The sequence below is a fragment of the Mytilus edulis genome, chromosome 6 (genome assembly GCF_963676685.1).
Source record: "Mytilus edulis chromosome 6, xbMytEdul2.2, whole genome shotgun sequence".
NCBI lineage: Eukaryota > Metazoa > Mollusca > Bivalvia > Mytilida > Mytilidae > Mytilus > Mytilus edulis.
The window spans coordinates 16,855,905-16,874,951 of record NC_092349.1 but is presented as its reverse complement, the minus strand read 5'-3'; the positions used below and the strand labels follow the sequence as shown (position 1 = coordinate 16,874,951).

General features: G+C 31.5%; 1 protein-coding gene across 1 annotated transcript; it reads left to right on the top strand.

Annotated features, from left to right (window-relative positions):
- Positions 1–11,521: 11,521 nt before the first annotated feature.
- LOC139527248 (uncharacterized) lies at positions 11,522–18,595 on the top strand. The gene is made up of 5 exons (XM_071322583.1): positions 11,522–12,197; positions 13,045–13,305; positions 13,877–13,981; positions 16,390–16,429; positions 17,201–18,595. Exons 1-5 carry the CDS (start codon positions 12,011–12,013, stop codon positions 17,586–17,588), a joined length of 981 nt encoding a protein of 326 aa, XP_071178684.1. The 5' UTR covers positions 11,522–12,010; the 3' UTR covers positions 17,589–18,595.
- Positions 18,596–19,047: the final 452 nt, after the last annotated feature.

Genomic DNA, 19,047 nt, shown 5'->3' with positions numbered 1-19,047 from the left:
GTTCATTAAGCTTTTTTTCTAAATTAAATTTGTGTCATCGACACAGCTTGTCTCTATTGGCAGGAAGCAATTTTCACGAGTTAGGCTAACTATTTTTCGGTCTTAATGTACCCGGTAAGAACATGACCAAAAAGGAATTATGTGAATCGGAAACCACTGAAAATAATCCGACGAATTCTGTATAATAATTCAAGTAGTCACCTGATCTATCAAGATATATGAAAATAAAATGTACAGTTTTGATAGTTGCTATTCAATATCCATTCGGGATGATAGGTGATTTATGCATAACATATTTCCTGTTTAAAGGATTAAATGGCTTTTCATGTGTTAATTGAATATCGATACTAAGAACTATTCAACTTTAACAGCTATCCGTTTACCACATTTCAATTGTTTTTTCTCAGCATAAAAAAACAAAATTTAAAGGGAACAATAGTAATAATTGACTGTTTACATTTTTCCTTAAGTAGACATTAATTTCATGCAATTGACGTATACATTTGGTGGGATAGCTGCTGTTCTTGTAGTCATTCTCGTGTGTGCTAGTGCAGTCATAATAACAATGGCAAGAAACAAACGTATGCACACGTATTTTAATATATGTATTTAAACGTAAATCAATGAATAATCTCAAATATTTGATTGATTTAATGTAGGCCTATTTTTCTTATAGTCAATTGACTAGCTTTTACTGAGAAAAGAATAATATTGAACCAAAACATTTTAAATTTCTTTTCAAATTATATAATTTATATAAACTATTTGATTTGAACATGAATATTTACCATTTTGTTGGACAACAAATGGTTTGTGTAATAACTGTTGATTGTCAACTTTCACTTAGGTAATGCAAATTATAAACTTGCCATTTTTAAAATTTCAATTTCCACCTGTCCATGATCTAAAAAATATGATTGAAAATATTGGTTGAACCCAAAATAAGATAAAAAAAAAAACACGACATTTTGATATAAAAAGTAATGTATATATGTCAGAGATTTACAATGTATTGTAGTTAGGAATACGACAGTTGTTGTCCATTCTTTTTGATGTGTTTTGTCATTAGATTTTGCCATGTGATTGGGGACTGTCGGATTTTATTTTCCTCGGAGTTCAGTATTTTTGTGATTATGCTTTTTGCTGTATTATAATTTTGTTTCATACTTATTATTATTCAAATAAGAAAAAATAATTTTGAATACGTTGGAAAAAAATTATGAACTGGTTTGATGTTGGTAAATTTAATATACTTGTCACACTCAACAAAGATATGACGACCAATATAAGTTACAACAGAATTGTGAATGTCCAAAATAATAAGAGATTTTAAAAAGCAAACATATATCTATATATATATACCAAAAAAACAAACACTTGCGGTTTTGGTTTTGCTATTCGTTATTATTCGTTGGATACCAATTTCCTAAAGTTTCGTGGATACACATGAACCACGAATTCAAATAATCAACGAATTAAAAATTTTGTATAGGTTTTGCATGAAGAGAATGGCAAAACCACAAAATCAAATATCCCAAAAAATGCAATTTTTCCTCAAGAAAATCGATACTCACAAAAATAAATAATTCCACGGTATTATGTGATTTTGTTCAGTATTTGTAATTTTTCTGAAAAAATCTTTTTTAAGAACTATTTTGAACTATCAACGTGTATGGTATCTATTTTGTTCAACATATTTTTTTAAATATAAAATATAGGAATTTATTTTCAATTTGCATGCTTAGATTATAAAGATATTATTTATTGGTTACACGGATCGATATTAGCTTTAAAAGATCCTTGCCGTGTGGAAACTTGAAACAATCAGTTTTTGGAGTACTACCATGATATAATATATAAATAACACTGTTTCTTTGAGACATGTGTTATATCAGAATCTTCATTCTGATATGTTTTCTCAAACAGTCAAAACTAGACACATGTTTGATCATGTTAATGAAGAACTGTCAACAAAGTATCTTTTTTGCAGATCAGATGACAAGATCCAGTGTTCAAAGCCCAACCGAACGGTAAGAACAGCTCAGCTGACATTATTTCGTATTTTTTGCTTACCTGGCATAAAAGTGAGCTTTTTTGTCAATTGTAGTCCATCATCCGTCGTCGTCCGTTGTCATTCGTCATTAACTTATACCAAAATATTGTTAATTTGTAGCTGATTCATCATCCATGGTAACTGCCATTAGGGGAATGTGTTTATTGTACGATCCTACGGACAATACATACAAATGTCTTTTTTATTCGAGAAACAAGATATGAAATGAAACCAAACATAGCATGAATGTTCCTTATAAGGTGCTAACCAAGTGTTTCCTGTGGGAAAACATACAAATGTTTTCGTCGAGAGAATATATGCATTGAATGAAACCAAACATGACACGAGTGTTCCTAATGAGATGCTTAGCAAGTGTAGAAACTTTTTAGGTAGGTACCTATGGACAATACAATCAAATTTCGTCCTTTATAAAACCACAAATGGAATGAATCAAACATGACAAAAATGTATGTTTCTTATGAGGTGCTTAACAATTATTTTTACTTTCAAGCTGATATTTCAAGATAGCCATCATAGAGAGATTTAGTTTAACATATTACGCCATTGGAAATACATACGAGTGTCTTCTTTAAGATGACCACTAAATGGAATATTACGGTATCTGTTATCATTTTAATCTATTTTACATTATTTCAAAACAAAAGTAGAATCAGTTAAGTAACACAAGCTCTTGAACACTTCTAGTGTCTATTGCTATGATGGACTTTACGCATAACGCCTATACCAAAATTATTGCGCGCGCAGATAAAAGAAATTAAGTACATAATTAGATTATAATATATATTTCAAGAACTAGTACTTCTCATACATGACTCGCATATCGATTTCTACTTTGATTTAAGTACTTTTTACAATTTGATTGGATGATTGAAATTCAATAACAGAGGAAAGAAGCGTATCAATGACTGGTTCCCTGTATTAAATATACTGGCTGGTGAGGAATTGTTTTCTTATTTGATATCAATTTGTTGTATCCTGAATACATTTCGATAAAGATCGACATCGTATGTTAAATATCTGAACAGTTACCATTTGGTGGACAAAATGTCATACCTGGGAAAAAATACATATAATCGAACATACAAGATGTTTGCATTCGCTATCCTAATTTTTATCATCAGTATTGTATGTCAATGTCATATAAACATGTATACTATTATTAAGCAAGAGACTTTTTCAGCACTGTGTCTGTAGAAGATGAAATTCAGTATAGAGAGCCTGTTGTACCTGATTATTTAGACATAATTGATATTGTCAATCCTCACTCAATCGAGATGACAAACGACAACCGTGATACATCTCATATCCCAAACTCTACGTATAGTGGAAGTGTGAGCTCTGATTATGAATCCGTCGATTCTAGGAGTGGAAACACTGACACATCACACGAACAATATGTTGTTATTGTCGACAGTACAAATAGCAGCCCAAACAACAGTTTCGAGAGAGGCATGCATTCAGATATTCATCAGTACGTTAATACAAACATTATGAATACTTATGAACAACTGAAAAATCAAACCAGAGATATCCACACGTATAAAGATCTTAATGATGGGTTTTAAGAAAGGAATATTTGTAAAGTTTATCTGAATGTAAAATTGTATAAAAAAGACGAGGAAACTAATATCGTATAGACAAAGCATTATTAGACAAAAAAAAAACCGATGACAATATAATAAGTAAGAACATCAGTAAGATACAAACACAATCCTAGTGATTTATGCTTTTGTTCTGTTAATTGCTTTTTATTGTCTTTCAAATGAAATGCTGTGTAGCATAAATATCATTCAAAATCAAACATCTGACATGCATATCAAGACTTAGATCTATCGTAATTATGACTAATACTGTAAAACAATTCAACAAAAGAGAACATCGGAGCAATATATGTGTGGTTTGTGCCGTGGTATTGTTTATAATGACATCATAACATGTTTAAATGTAATTGATTTTAAATTTATACTCATAGATTAGAACTTAATTAAGAATTGTTAATGTCGCATTCCATTATTTTGATCGCAATATTGTGTCAATAGTGAAGCAGGAACCTCAATTCTTCTGCGATCATGACGGTGCGTTTGGCGTTTTAAATGATAACCCTGGTACACAAATATATCAATGCTTTAATCTATGACTTATTCACAACAGCCATTCAAATTACATAATGTAGCGATGCGTAGAGTCGCACACGATGTTCTGTTTGCATGCTTTTATCACATGTACACGTCTAAAATTATATCCCAAAATGTGATTCTGTATAAATATTTTTAATGTATGATATTGTAATAAAGAAATGTTATCCATTCAGTATTTTGGGGAGAAAGTTTTAAATCCAGACTAAAACTCAATGGAATTACTGATTGAAATGTATAGAGAAACGGAATATATTTAAAATAACACGATCAAAATATCAAAGATCGTTTCATACTCATTTTTATGTATCAAAGTTATAAACAATAAGAATAGAATGTAGTTCAACTTTAGCTGGATGTTATATTTTGTTAGTTTTTATTCACAATATCAAATTTTATATGTGGATTACACATGAAATAAATAAACATAACATATCTATATTTGTAAATTAATATATACTAAATGGCAACATTGGTCAACAATAAAAGAGACAAAAATTACAAATAGAAAATCAAAATTGTTAAGTAGGACAAAAAAAAAATCACCATTTGCATTATGGCTAAGAAAAAAAATAGTAAAAAGAAAAAAAAAAGACTTAGCACAAGAAACTACCAGTGAATCATGTGAATTCCAAGAATACAAATGTATAGTGATCAGATGAAATGTCTGAAAAGTTGAACACTATTCAATCCTCCCATATTTCGCTAATGATCAGGCCGCTGATTAGTTGAAATATATACGTCAGCTGGGAAGCAAAACACATTTTGAAACTTAAAATTATGAAGTAAAATGGCCATGCTACACTGTAAGAGCAAATTCCACACTCAAATGGTAAAGTTTACCACTGGAAAATCTTTTTGTAAGACATTTAAATCATCATAACAGTTAATTATTTAGCATAAAATTATGGCTCATATCTTAATGTGATGCCACTACTTATTACAAAAGAGATAAGCAACGATACAAAAAAGGATATCTAAAATGATCAGTCAAACATAATTTGACAACGGGTTGACAAATAAAACAAACTATATGATATCAACAGTATACAAAGCACAACATAGAACATTATAAACTTAGCAATACAAACCCCCACAAAAATCAGGGATGATATACTGTGTTCCGGATGTCTAAAAAGATCCTGATGCATTAGCAAAACCCTTCTTGTTGGTCGTCTAAGTACTATCAATGTTTTTATTTATTTTTTACCTATTCTTTCAATGTTCAATAATATGACAATATAAATATAATTTCTAACATAATCTCACATTATATATTTTGGTAAAATAAAAAAGACTAAAATAAACGATGAACAATTATTTTGACAAATACACAGCAAATGACATTGAATGGTTGGTTTTTGTATTCGAACGAAACGAGTAGCGAACGAACCTTAAATGTATTTATATGCAATGAATAACTCTTGCAGCTCTCAATTTTTATACTCTATATTTTCTATCAATATGACGTCACCGACACATGTAATGGAAATGCCATCAGCAAGATTAGAGTTCCCACATTTGACTATTAAATAAGGTTGTGCATCACTATTCATAAGGGCAATAGCCAAATGTATCTGATAATTTGCTGGACCCCATAAAGCGAACTAGACATATTACAGTCCTCTTTTGCTAGAGTCACACACATGAATTTTACTTATTACTAGCAATGCTCGATCCTTGGAATTGTGGAGGTTTATAGACTTCACAATTTAAGTTTGGGCACAAAATCATACATCCAAAGCAGAAATAGCCAGTATATTCTATTTAAGTGTTCAATCTTAATTAGGGAAAAAATACTGCAATTGTTCAACTTTTTTTATTTTTCTGTGTCATATGACACAATTGCGGAAATATGACAATTAATGATTAAAATATTTCAACTAAAAAGGAAGTGCATCATACTTCATTCACCATTGTTCTGAATAATCAAATTCCCATAATATCATCCCTAATGAATTCCTCAGTTGTGTATATTATATCGGTACTTAGGTAATTATACATTGCATTGAATAGGGTAAAATTGAGAATGGAAATGGGGAATGTGTCAAAGAGACAGCAACAGAAGATCACCAACAGGTCTTAAATGCAGCGAGAAATTCCCGCAGCCGGATGCGTCCTTCAGCTGGCCCCTTGACAAATATATATACTAGTAAAGTGATAAATAACGCCATACTAAACTCCAAATTGTACACAAGAAACTAAAGTTAAAAATAATATAAGACTAACAAATACCAGAGGCTCCTGCGGCGGGGTTAAACATGTTTATGAGATATCAACCGCCCCCGTATACCTCTAGCCAATGCAGAAAAGTAAACACATAACAATACGCACATTAAAATTCAGTTCAAGAGAAGTCCGATTCTGATGTCAGAAGATGTAACCAAAGAAAACAGACAAGCCAGCTCCAGACTTCATTTAAACTGATTGAAAGATTATGTCTTGATCATATGAATATCAGGCACAAACCTTCCCGTAAGGGATTAAGTATCATACCATCATAACATATATGAGAAGAACAACTGGTTTTTAAATAAATGTGTTAAGTTCCGATGCAAAGACCCTATAAGTTAATCAATATTAACGCCATAATATGCAATCTTTAATGACCTGACAACAATATCGTAACTCTATCCCTTCTTAATAAGTGAATAGGTACGAAAACTGCTCGCAACGCTAATGTAAGCTTTCGACAAACCGATCGTGACGATATCGTGACGATAACTTGTACAGGTAAATAGACTGAATCGGCTAGACTTGTCAGCGTGTGTCAGTCTGCTTCAGGTTCTAGTTTACGATTGCCAGATCCGGAACGAGGCTCCTCCGTCTTCCGGATCTGTCTCCTCTGCCAGTAGAGCACCACCGACGACCCTGAGGTACTACAATGTTCTTACCTTTATTTTCATAATGGTGTATACAATTCAGGTGTAACCAACAATTTTCTTCGAAAAAGATCTTTACAAATAAAGGCAACTGTAGTATACCACTGTTGCCTTTATTTGTGGCGTATGGCGCATACCTACTGCATACGCCTGGCAGTTGTCTTCAATATGAAATATAGGTCAATTAATTAAATCTGTGCAATTGTAAGGATCATAGTCATGTGCATGAATTGAGGAAACAATCAATTAACAATAACAATATACAATTAACACGACAATAGAATTATTTATTCTTTGTCTTAGATTATCCAATATGAATCATTTAATCGTCTCAAATCAAAATTATAAAACCCTGAGTTCTGATTATATATTAATTTTTACACCAAGCTCCATTTTAACGTGAGTATATATATATATAATATCTAAAGTTACTTAAATAATGCAATCCTCTTGAATTGGAAGACTTTTAAATAGTATAACAAGAATGTTACAGTTGCGTATTGCTAACTGTTTTTCAATTCATGAATATGTATTACACTAATTTTATAAATGTCTAATGGGTAGCAGAAAAAAAAAACAATCTCGATATTTTTATCCCGATATTATATGTAGAAACGATTTCGACATTATTGAATATATTATTCGTAAATTTGTGTTGATAGCATCTTATAATTGATATTCGACCCCCAAAAATTAACTGTGTTTTAGACTAGGTTAGAGTCAGAACTTGATGTATTGCTTACAATCTGACATCTATCAACAGTTTTTTTTTGAATTTTGTATGTGCACATTGATGCATGTTTTCTGGAAAGATAATACTATTTGGTAGCCAGAAAAATATTACATTAAACAAAACTTTCGTATCAATTACATTTAAACAATTTGAAAATATGAAATGAAAAAGTAGGAATAATCGAAAGTCACACTAGATATAGCTTATAAATATTTCCGTTTAGGGCATTACAAAGCAATGGACATTATTTAAACTTTTTTTATGATATAAAGTTCAAAAATATGAATACAAATGTATTTTATTCATAATGATATGTACAAGTTTAATTGTTAAGTGAGCGTAGGCGTTAGAAAATTGAAACCGAATGTAAAAATCCCGTATCAGCCCATAGACCAAAACCGCTGTTTCGTATTACTAATGTACCCCCCGTATGGCCCTTTCCGAAAGCAACATTATCTATGATTCATTTTGACATGACAACGTCACAAGTATTGCATATGCTGATTTATCCTTTTAGGAACTGATTTGTTTAAATCATTTAATGATTGTTTGTAATAGAGCTCGGTCATTTAAAGACGTATCAACCGTATCATATACGTTGACGTATCCGCATCTGCAGATATACCAAAAATCAGTATGTGATCCCGAGCCTTAATTTTATGTACTTTCAATCATGCAAATGGGCGACTGATTAATTTCTAATACAGACATTTACAAAACAATTAGAAAATATCGAGTTTTTGTTGAAAATTTAACCCGACTTTTAAAAATATTCCAGATAGTTGGAACAGTTTACAGGCATGATATGAGTGAATACGGTAAAATCGTTTGTTTGTGTATGAACTTGTGCTCACGTAGACCAAATTGTTATTTGACAAATAGAGTGGTACTCAGTACTTTTCTATTACCTTTCATGATAAAATAGCAAATGAACAATGTTCAAAGTTCCTTACATGTATATAAGAAGTAAATTTGATTTTGATTTTTTTTATGTTAATTCATGTAAGATCTTTATAATTAGATTATTAAAGGATTGTGTACGATACTCGTGCACCTACCCTACATTGGCTCCTTTTAAAGGGAATGATAGAACCCCTATTTTTTTTTTAAAAACACCACTATCACAGATATTGAAAGTGTATGTTTGATTGTTTCGAAGAGATTCCAATTATTTTTTTTTAAATGAAGAATAGTCTTTCTAGACCATTTGCATTATTCACGTATCAAAATACGTGCACGAATCGACGTACACGGCTCGAACAGATGTGTTTACAATAATGATTTTACCCCGATCTCAATTAAAATTTAATGCATTATATAATATTTTCATCGGGACCAACTTGACTTAATTTATCCTTTTTCATATACGTGTTATACGATACGTCGATACGGATACGCCAGCAAATACTTGATTAATGCAAATGCTCTATTAATAAGCTCGGGATCACATAATATTTTTTTATATATCTGCAGATGTGGATACGTCAACGTATACGATACGGTTGATACGTTTGAAAATGACCGACCTCTAATGGTACAATTTATTAGATTTATATTTCAGGATTACCTTTTTACTGGAAATGAATTCAGTTTACTTTTGTATGATATGCATTATTTTCCGTAAGTTTATTATTAATTGTACAATAAGTATTTTATGCAGTTGCAGATAAGTTAAGGTCAATACTATTAAATATTTACCTGAGACACCTTTACCTTTGATACCTTCATAAGATTATAATACATTGAATTAGTACCTTGGCGTGTCACGAGTGACACAAAACTGGATGAAAACGTAGCTACAGTGAACATAGTGTATTGGCGATCAGTTCAAACCTCCTTTTTTTTTTTTTTTTTATTATCTAAATTTGATATCGAAGTGTTTCCATGACAATGCATGAACAACACAAACTTGCTTCAAAAAAATGTAATGACCAAATTAGCGAAACCAATTTCAGTTTACAAAATGTGCATTTCGACAAATAATATGTCTTCAGCATGTTCAGTTGTAACCAAAAAAAAAAAAAGTAAAACCAATTCAAACATGTACAATGTAATCAGGGTAAATTTAGAATATGTTCACATTAATTTATTTTATTGCAGGCTTATGGAAATGCGAAAATATCTTTGTGAAACAATATTCTACAGTCGCAATAACATGCCCGTTTATAGAAATCGAAAACGTATCTGTCAATTGGCATTTTGAACAATCGAAAATCATCTCTATAGGAAAAGATGTCAATCCAAAATTTAGTTCAAAATACAGTGTAATTAGAACTGGGAATCTTCTAATTCGTAATTTTTCTTTCGCCGATGAAGGACAATACGCGTGTCAAGGATTTATTGGTAAAGAGGTCCATGACGATACAGTCATTGTGAAAATCTGCAGTGAGTTATTTTGTGATGTGTTCTAAATACAAACACAACAAATCATTTCATACAGCAAATGATCAAGAATAACAATGCAAGCTCGTGAAACTGATGTCAATACCAAAGCAAACATGTTTGCGATTTGATCTTTTATCTATATATATAAAGCTACCCAAGTCTAAAACGGGGACTTGAATTATGTTGTTTACGTGGTTGTTAATATGATCATAACATGATTTTGGTATGATTGCCAACGAAACAACTAGCTACCAGCGACTAGACGATGTAAATGTAGAAAACTTTTTGTATTTGTATTTTTATTACAAATTTATATAATTTCTGATCAATTACGTTTACAGAACAGTATGTTTTTTTTCTATGTAAGTATGGGTTCTTTTTGTGAATATTTGTTTTACTTAAGCTTGTTGAATGTACACGAACTTTGAATAAAGAAAAACAACGAGTTCAAACTAGTTTCAATGTTAAGTATTTTGCGCATTCTATTATACGACACAGAAACAATTGTCTTTCAAACTGTTCATTAATTGTGTCTACTGGTTGCAGTTTAGAGCTTGACAAATGTTACAGTCGCATGTTTAATGTTGGAATATTTCATTTTGAAGAAGAAGAAAACAGCAAACATGATGACAGACCCAGCTGACGAACCTTTTTTTCTGGGAATTTGTAAACTCTGTAATGATCACGAATGAGTAAAATCGAATAACCACAAAATTGTCGTTTTTCGGATTACAATCATCAAGATTTTACATTCGATTAATATTAACCACTATCTCGCTTACTTCTAATGAGTTATTTTCCAACATGAAATTTAACCGCATTTACTTGTTAATATCACCAAAACTGGTGTCAGTAATAGAGCAGTTGCTGTGATCTGAAAATCTTCTTTTTGCCGTTTATACCTACTGTGAGTTGTATGCTCATATTGCATGCTACTATTTTGCGTTTTTATCACAATTATGTGGTCTCTGTGACCGAGTGGTCTAAGAAGTAACTTTAATAGCCAGTCAACACTGAGATTATGTGTTCGAACCCCACTCGTGCAGGTGCACTTACTAGACACTATCACAGGTCGGTTGTTTTTTCTGGGTCTACCGGATTCCTCCACCAATGCAAAACTGACTGTGACGAAATAACCCAAAGCCGGTGCTTTAAAGCGGCGTAAAAACACAGAAAATCAAGTTAAATCAAAATTATGTTAGAATAGAAGCTAAAGTCTATAAACAAGAATAAAAAATCAATATACGAATTGTTATATTTATGAATTCTGTCATTCTGTACATGTGTTTTATGTCTTTTGTGGCTGCGGAGTAACGTTTGATAATTCTCTCTATCAACTAATACCTTTAAATGCAATTCAAATCTGATTTCTAACAAATCGTGTGTTCTTTTATCAACTTGTACCAATTTCGTTTGAGTTTCATAGGCAGCTTTGTAAATCCGATTGACAAAAATTGCCACAGCAAAAACATAAATGATTTCATCTTTTTTAAAAGTGATCTTTTTTATTTGCAAACAATGAATATCTTTTAGCATAATCTAAAATCTATTGTCAGTGTGTATGTTAATGAACAAAATGTAAACATATAGTGCGTACGTTCATGTAAAATATCATTTCTCTTTGAGATTTGTTTTTCTTCTTAACTAATTTCTCTCTCGAATTGATATTGCCATATGTTCTTCTTCAGACGTACCAAAAGATATAAGCAGGCTTTCCTCTGTATTGGAAGAAAGCAGTGAAGGGATATCACATCAAACAAATGTCGTATGTACTCACGATGTTATCGTAGAAAGTGGCAAAATGATTAACGACGAAAAGGGGAAATATTTACTGCGCCCAACTTTGAAATTGCACATTTCACCTCAATGCAATATAGATAAGGGCAGAGGAAAACACAAAAAAGCTACTACATGGAAGTATACGTGCTTGACATTGAACGAAAACCAGTGTGTGACGTCCAACGAAACATTTCTGGTTACTGTAGAGTGTAAGTTGAATATCATATACTTTGCTAGCATTGTGATGTTATAAAATATAACTACTACTTACTAGTTACTGCGTGTATTTGTTCAATGTATTTATTCAGCCTTTCCAGTGTTCATTTAAACTATATGAAGTTTTAACAATCTGGTTATTATATCTGTAAGTATATGTCTGTTCCAAGTCAAGAATCTGTAATACAGTTGTTGTCGTTTGTTGCTGTGTTACATATTTGTTTTTCGTTCATTTCTTCGGGTTATTTTTGCTGACGTTGTGTTATGGGTTCATTAATGATAGACGTAATTTCTGTGCAATTTGATCTCTTGTGAAGAGTTGTCTAATTGGCAATAATACCGCATCTTCCTTTTTATGTATATTTCTACTAAATAAACTCATCACGGATACCACGAATGAACTTTTGTATTTGCGCCAGACGCGCGTTTAGTTGACATAAAACCCATCAGTGACGTTCGAATAAAAAATAACTAATAAGACTTTAAAAGGGAATCATACATTATTTTTCTTGTTTGAATCACTATTACGCGGCAATTCGTTTTCTAAATTGATTGTCTACTAAAAAAGGATGCTGCAACACCTCAACAAATTGAAATGAAACATTTGGTATTGTTACCTAAAAATTACTTCATGTGTTTTCTAGCTAATGGGTAATCAAATAATGTGCTTTGCTAATAGACAGATGCATTGCTTAACGTTTAGTGGGATATATAAGACAGAAGAAGTACATTTAAAAATGCCTCAATGACGTTTTCTCATTTTCACCATTATATCTTTTGATTTATAATGTTTTAGCAACGAACAAATTCAAAATTTTCATTTTTCTTTTTTAATTTAAGGGATATTGAAGGAGAAGAAATCATTTACAGAGAAAAGTACAGGATTTTTACAGAAACAAGTGGACGTCTACACCGGTGTTTGTTCTTCACTAAACATAAAGACCAACTCAAACTGCGATGAAAACATTAAAATTTATCTAACAAATGACGTGCATAAAGTTCTCTACTTGAACAACTTCAATAAGACAACCACTGAAACACTTCTATGCTATATTTACAAAATTGATAATCTTGAAGAAATCACAACAGTGGACCATGCAGGTCAGTGCCTTTATCAATTATTTGGATATACATTTTGATTCGTTTGAAGAGCGATGCATGGGTAGCTTAAGATGTTTACATCTTCGATGTTGTCATTCTGTTATTATTTATATATTATTTCCATGAAGTTCTTAAAAGAGGGGCAAAATATATCAGAGGAACAGTCAAACTCATAAATAAAAAAAAATCCGACAACGGCTTAGCTAAAAAACAAAAAAAAAGACAACCAATTAATATAGCACACAAGACACGACATAGAAAAATAAAGACTAAGCAGTACCAACCCTATCAAAAAATGTGGTTGATCTCAGGTGTTCCGGAAGGGTAAGCAGATCCTGCTACAAAAGTGGCATCCACCGTGTTGCTCATGTTATTACAGACTCGGTATGTTTTTGAAAGATATGGCATTATTAGCAATGATAAAAAATTAATACCGGAGACTAAATGAATTGAATGTAAGCAACATAAAAAAATCTGTATTTAATGCTCAAATAATGTTTGAATCTTATAATTTGTTCAATGACATCAATTGAGAAAACAATCAATGCGCCTAATTGTATTTTAAACATAGGTTATAAGCAGTTGACGTATTCGTTTTGTGGAATAGCTGTTGTTCTTATTGTTCTTCTCATTTTTGCTGGGGCAGTTATTAAAACTATGGCATTGAAGATTAATCGTAAGTATTTGTATATTGTATACATTTGTAGTAAATGTTGTTTTCCGACTGTTTGATTAATTGATAGTGCTTCGCATCGTGTCATTACATCGGGTACATATTCCAATAGAAAGTTTTATCTTAACTTTAACCGATGTGTATCCCTTTGTTTCAGATTTCATAATTTTCAATAAAGCTAGGGGAAAGGTCTGTATAAATGTTGTATAATTTTATCTCAGTTTTATAAGATTTGTATTTGATATATACCGAGGCTAGAAGAGGCTAATATTTTTTCAAACATATTGTGATTGTCAACGTTTATGTAGATTCAGATGTTAAAACTGATGTAAGTCAGAAAGGGCAACATAACTCTGTATGTGTCTTATTTCTGTGTTTGGTTCTCTTTTTTACTAGGAACCTTATATAAAAACGTGAAGCAAAACTGAAAATTTTGATATTCATGAAATTTTAATTCTGTGATAAGTATTTGAATTGTACCTTTTGTATAGTCTATTTATTATACATTATGCTTAAATCAACACTTTTTTGCCATTCCCTTTTTAATCGTTTTACATTTTGTTGAAATACATAAATATGCGCAATTTGCCTTTTGCCTAATATTATGTAAATAAGTTACTCAAATGTGTACAATGCATGTCTGAAAGTTGATCAATAAAATTGTATTTTTTCAGAATTCGTAAACTGTACACTTTCATCTACGAGTTTAATAAACTATTCAGCTGTCGTATACTGAATCCTTGTTACCCTTCATATTGTGCTAGAACATACCCGTGATATCGCGGGTCTGTGACTGAATTAAAGTATATAACTATGCGCAAGCCTTATCTTAGTATTAGTACTGTCATCTGATAAAGTCATGCCGATTATAAGATACACAATTTTCTCTGCTTTCAAATCTTTCTGTTTGAACCCGTCGAACTGGAACTTATCAATTATTGGTAATTTTAAATATTTGGAAAACAAAAGGTCCTGGAATGGAGTATTTTTTAATCAACAGCATTGTCCTATATTAGTTATAAATAAAGTTGAATTCTTTGATTCGCTGTTTTACGTCATGCCCGCTAACAAATTGAAACTTATTTTTAGTCCCGATTTTTAGTATTCGTATTGTTATCTTAGAAAGTCTTACGGACTAAAATACTACAATAGGTAACAATTTGACAATTTAGTAGTGTCAACCCTGTGATTATGACCCGTTTATATAGCATATTAATCCTGAATGCACCGTTTGGTGGTGCGCCTGTCAAATGCGGAACGTACAGATAAGGTAATAGGTAACAGGTGATTATACTATTGGTATCGATATCGGACTCGACCCGGAACTTCCAAATTATTGGCGATATTAATTACGTGGAAAACAAAAGGGCCTGGAGTGATGTAATTTTTAATCTACACCTTTGTACTATATTAGTTGTATATGAAGTTGATTTTTTCGATTCGTCGTTATTACGTGATGACGGCTGACAAATTGGACCTCGTAATTTTAGTATTATAGATTAAATGCTGGATTACTATAGACCGATCTTTAGTTTTCAGTTCTTAATCTATTAGAAAAATTACAACAAAATCTGCCATTCTTAAATTGATTAACCATTCTCAATTATGTTTCTTTCAACGTATTTCATTTACCAAATAAAATGATAGGTTATCTTATCTTTTCTAAATACGAGCTCTACAAATGTTGTCGTATATTATAGTAATGTCTCTTCAAAATAGTATTGCATGGACATGTCTTAATATGTAGTTGAAAACCGGAATAACTGGAGGTTTGGCAAGCCACAAAATCAGGTGCAACGCACAATTCTTTTCTTAATTTATCCTGTATCAAGTCAGGAAAATGGTCATTGTGATATTATAGTTCGTTTCTGTGTGTTACATTTTAATGGTGTGTTTCTGTTGTGTCGTATTCTTATATCTGATGCGTTTCCCTCAGTTTTCGTTTATAACACGGATATTTTTCTCTCAATCGATTTGGGAATTTCGAACAGCGGTATACAACTGTTGCCTTCATTTTAAACGGATTTAATTAGTTTGTTAGATTTAGCTAACTATAAAACTAGGTTAAATCTGCCATTTTCTACTTAATGTAATGATTGTACCAAGTCAGGAATAGGTAGGTTGTTTTCTATTCATTTGATGTTTTTGAGCTTTTAATTTTGCCATTTGATCAGGAACTTTCTGATTTGTTTTTTTTCCTTTGAGTTCTTTATTTGCAATCTTTAAAAGCTGTTAATTTTAAAAGAGGGACGAAAGATACCAAAGGAACAGTCAAACTCATAAATTTAAAACAAACTGACAACGCCATGGCTAAAAATGAAAAACAAAAACAAAAAACAGCACACATGACACAACATAGAAAAACATTGTAGAGAAATACGTGTTGATTGAATACATTATTTGATTTCCAGGTATATCAGGAACGGATGATTTACCAATGCCAATCAAGCGGTAAGAACATATCATTAGTTGTAGTTAAGTTAAATATACTTCTGCTATTCTATTCCATCAATTACTGGGACCGATTGTAAACATTCAAATGTATATCTATCACCAAATAGTAAACCAATTGCAAGTGGAGAAGAAATTGCTAATCAATTAGGTAAAATTTACCATATAATATGATTTCCGCGGATAATATTTAGTTCTTTGTTTATTCAGTTTTTCATATATCCCTTTTTTGTCTTTGCGCATAGTGTTGTTTGTCCTTAAATTTGATTACGTTCTTGGTATCTTTTTTCTTTGCTATTTGTTACTAAAATAAGTACATATGCCTAGCAATTAATCAATGGGATGTTTTTCAAGTGCAAAAATCACTTCAAGTAAAACAAATACTTGCAGTAGATATTTAAAGAGTGTGTAGATACCTAATTGCATAACCTACATGATTGATTTTAAATCTGTTCGTGCACATATCACGTGTCACCGGAACAATCTTCACCAGTAAGTAAAAGTTTGCAACTCCTTGAAAAAAATAAAATATAGCTGGCTGTCTAGAACTATTGAATACATATTTACAAATGAAGTTGTGTAAAGCGGTTAATATTAGTTTGATTTTTTTCTTGTTCTGATAAAAGCCCAGGGTTGGTCGAGAGTTATTTACCAATCTGCCATGCAATAAAGGACTTCCCATTTTAATTTTTTCTTGCAATGCTATTTTTATTCTACCTTTTTTGACATTAAATATCTTATTTATGACAGAAGTGTTTACTATTTTTTTAGGAAACAGTCTATTGAAGATGAACACAAGCATGATGAAGATGTGGTACCTCATAATGTAGCCACAACAGATAGTGTAAACCATAACTCGGTCGATTTGGGAAACTGCAGCGGTGGAAGAAATAGTAGATCAAACCATACATTAAATGATAATACAAGCTCTTATTATCAATTTGATGTTTCTGGAAATAGCCATACCGAGGCAATCAACGAACAAAAGACTGAAAGTGTGAACAATACTGATAACTATTTTAACAACTGCTTTGAAAACGACATATATTCAGCCGGTGACATTTACGTGAATACAAATTTGATGAATGCATACGAACAACTGGAAGAAACTACCACGACTGATATTCAAACATATGAAGATTTTAGCTATGATTATTAGTTTATATTACAATGAAATAAATTAATACGTTAGTTGAAATTGACAAAATGTCATATACGTGAAAGATCAAGAATAATGAGATCAACGTTTTATCAATGAATTATTACTGTGATAAGAAAGTGATATTCTGTGTTTCTATTTTTTTTTTTTTTTTGTATCTTTGTAGATAAATTTCTCGATAAAAAGTTCAAGCAAGATGTTTGGCAATGAAATGAAATAAAAAGAGGGTTGAAGAGTATGATCAGTTTTAGTTAGGTTCACTGTTTTTTAAGTTCTTTATGTAGTTTTACACTTTCCCAATATATGCATAACGTTAAAACAAAACTACGTCTCATGTTGATTTTTATGTAAAAATTTAGTGATTATTTTGTCGTAGTTGCTTTGACACACAGTATCATATAATGTGTATAGATTATCGGGTTTTCTACACATTGATATCGTAAAATATCAGCCGCGAGCCACAATGTGAACCTCTTTGGCGAGTGAGCGTAGCGAACGAGCTAAAAACTTTCACATTGTGTCGAGCGTCTGATATTTTACGATATCTATACGAAGAAAACCCGATTATCTTTTTATCGTTGTATTACTGGTCGTTTCTTTCTCCCTAAGACAGTTTTACGCTTGACAAAAGCAAGCTTAATAACGTCTCCTCTCGCATTGTGACGTCGCTGATAACTTCTCCTCTCACATTGTGACGTCGCTGATAATGCCTGGTCTCGTTTTGAAGTCTTGATACGAAAATTACGGAGCAACAGAGCAGGGTGATATAGGCGGAGGGAAGGACGATAAACATAAATATTGTAATATCGTTATATCACCTGCTGTATTCAGTATATGGTGCTAGTGTATCAATTGGTATGTAGCATTTAATGTTCAAAGGTAATCATATTTGCACAATTATTCTTACATCTTACAATATTTCGGTACAGTGTAGTCAAATATATCAAAACTATAGTTACTAGTATTTGTTTCCCATTTTAAATTTAAATTAAAAGAATCATTTCATTTGGTTTTGTATCGTATGTGATCTGTGGAATGGGTTGTCATTCATATAAGTTTCATCTATGAAACAGATATTCAATAACGGTCAACAAACTCGTGATGAAGTCCGTATAATTTTCTATGGAATGATTTCAACTTCACCGTTTGAAACTCTTGCTTTAAATAGCTTCGACTTCCTCGTTAGCAGCAGCCCTCTATCAAGGGATTCATGAAAGAAATACAATCCCGCGAATATAGTTTCAATTGTGAGATATATGCTCCATATACGTTGCTAGAATTTTGTTACCTGAAAGTTGAATATTCACCACTTGGAAGCCGAAATCATCTCTTATATCGTTAAGTTTTTAGTTTTTCAATCAACCCTAATTGTCTGCTTTTTAATTTAAGTTAAGAAACGAAACAGACTGAAGTGTATCTGGTGTATCTCTTTTCTCAAGCTGGAAAGAATAGATGCGTT

Bases quoted from the DNA above. Each gene is read 5' to 3' on its own strand.
- LOC139527248 (XM_071322583.1), top strand. From the start codon at position 12,011: ATGATTAACGACGAAAAGGGGAAATATTTACTGCGCCCAACTTTGAAA. The intron at 13,982-16,389 runs GTAAGTATTTGT...TTTGATTTCCAG, and splicing joins TATGGCATTGAAGATTAATC to GTATATCAGGAACGGATGAT. The intron at 16,430-17,200 runs GTAAGAACATAT...CTATTTTTTTAG, and splicing joins TTACCAATGCCAATCAAGCG to GAAACAGTCTATTGAAGATG.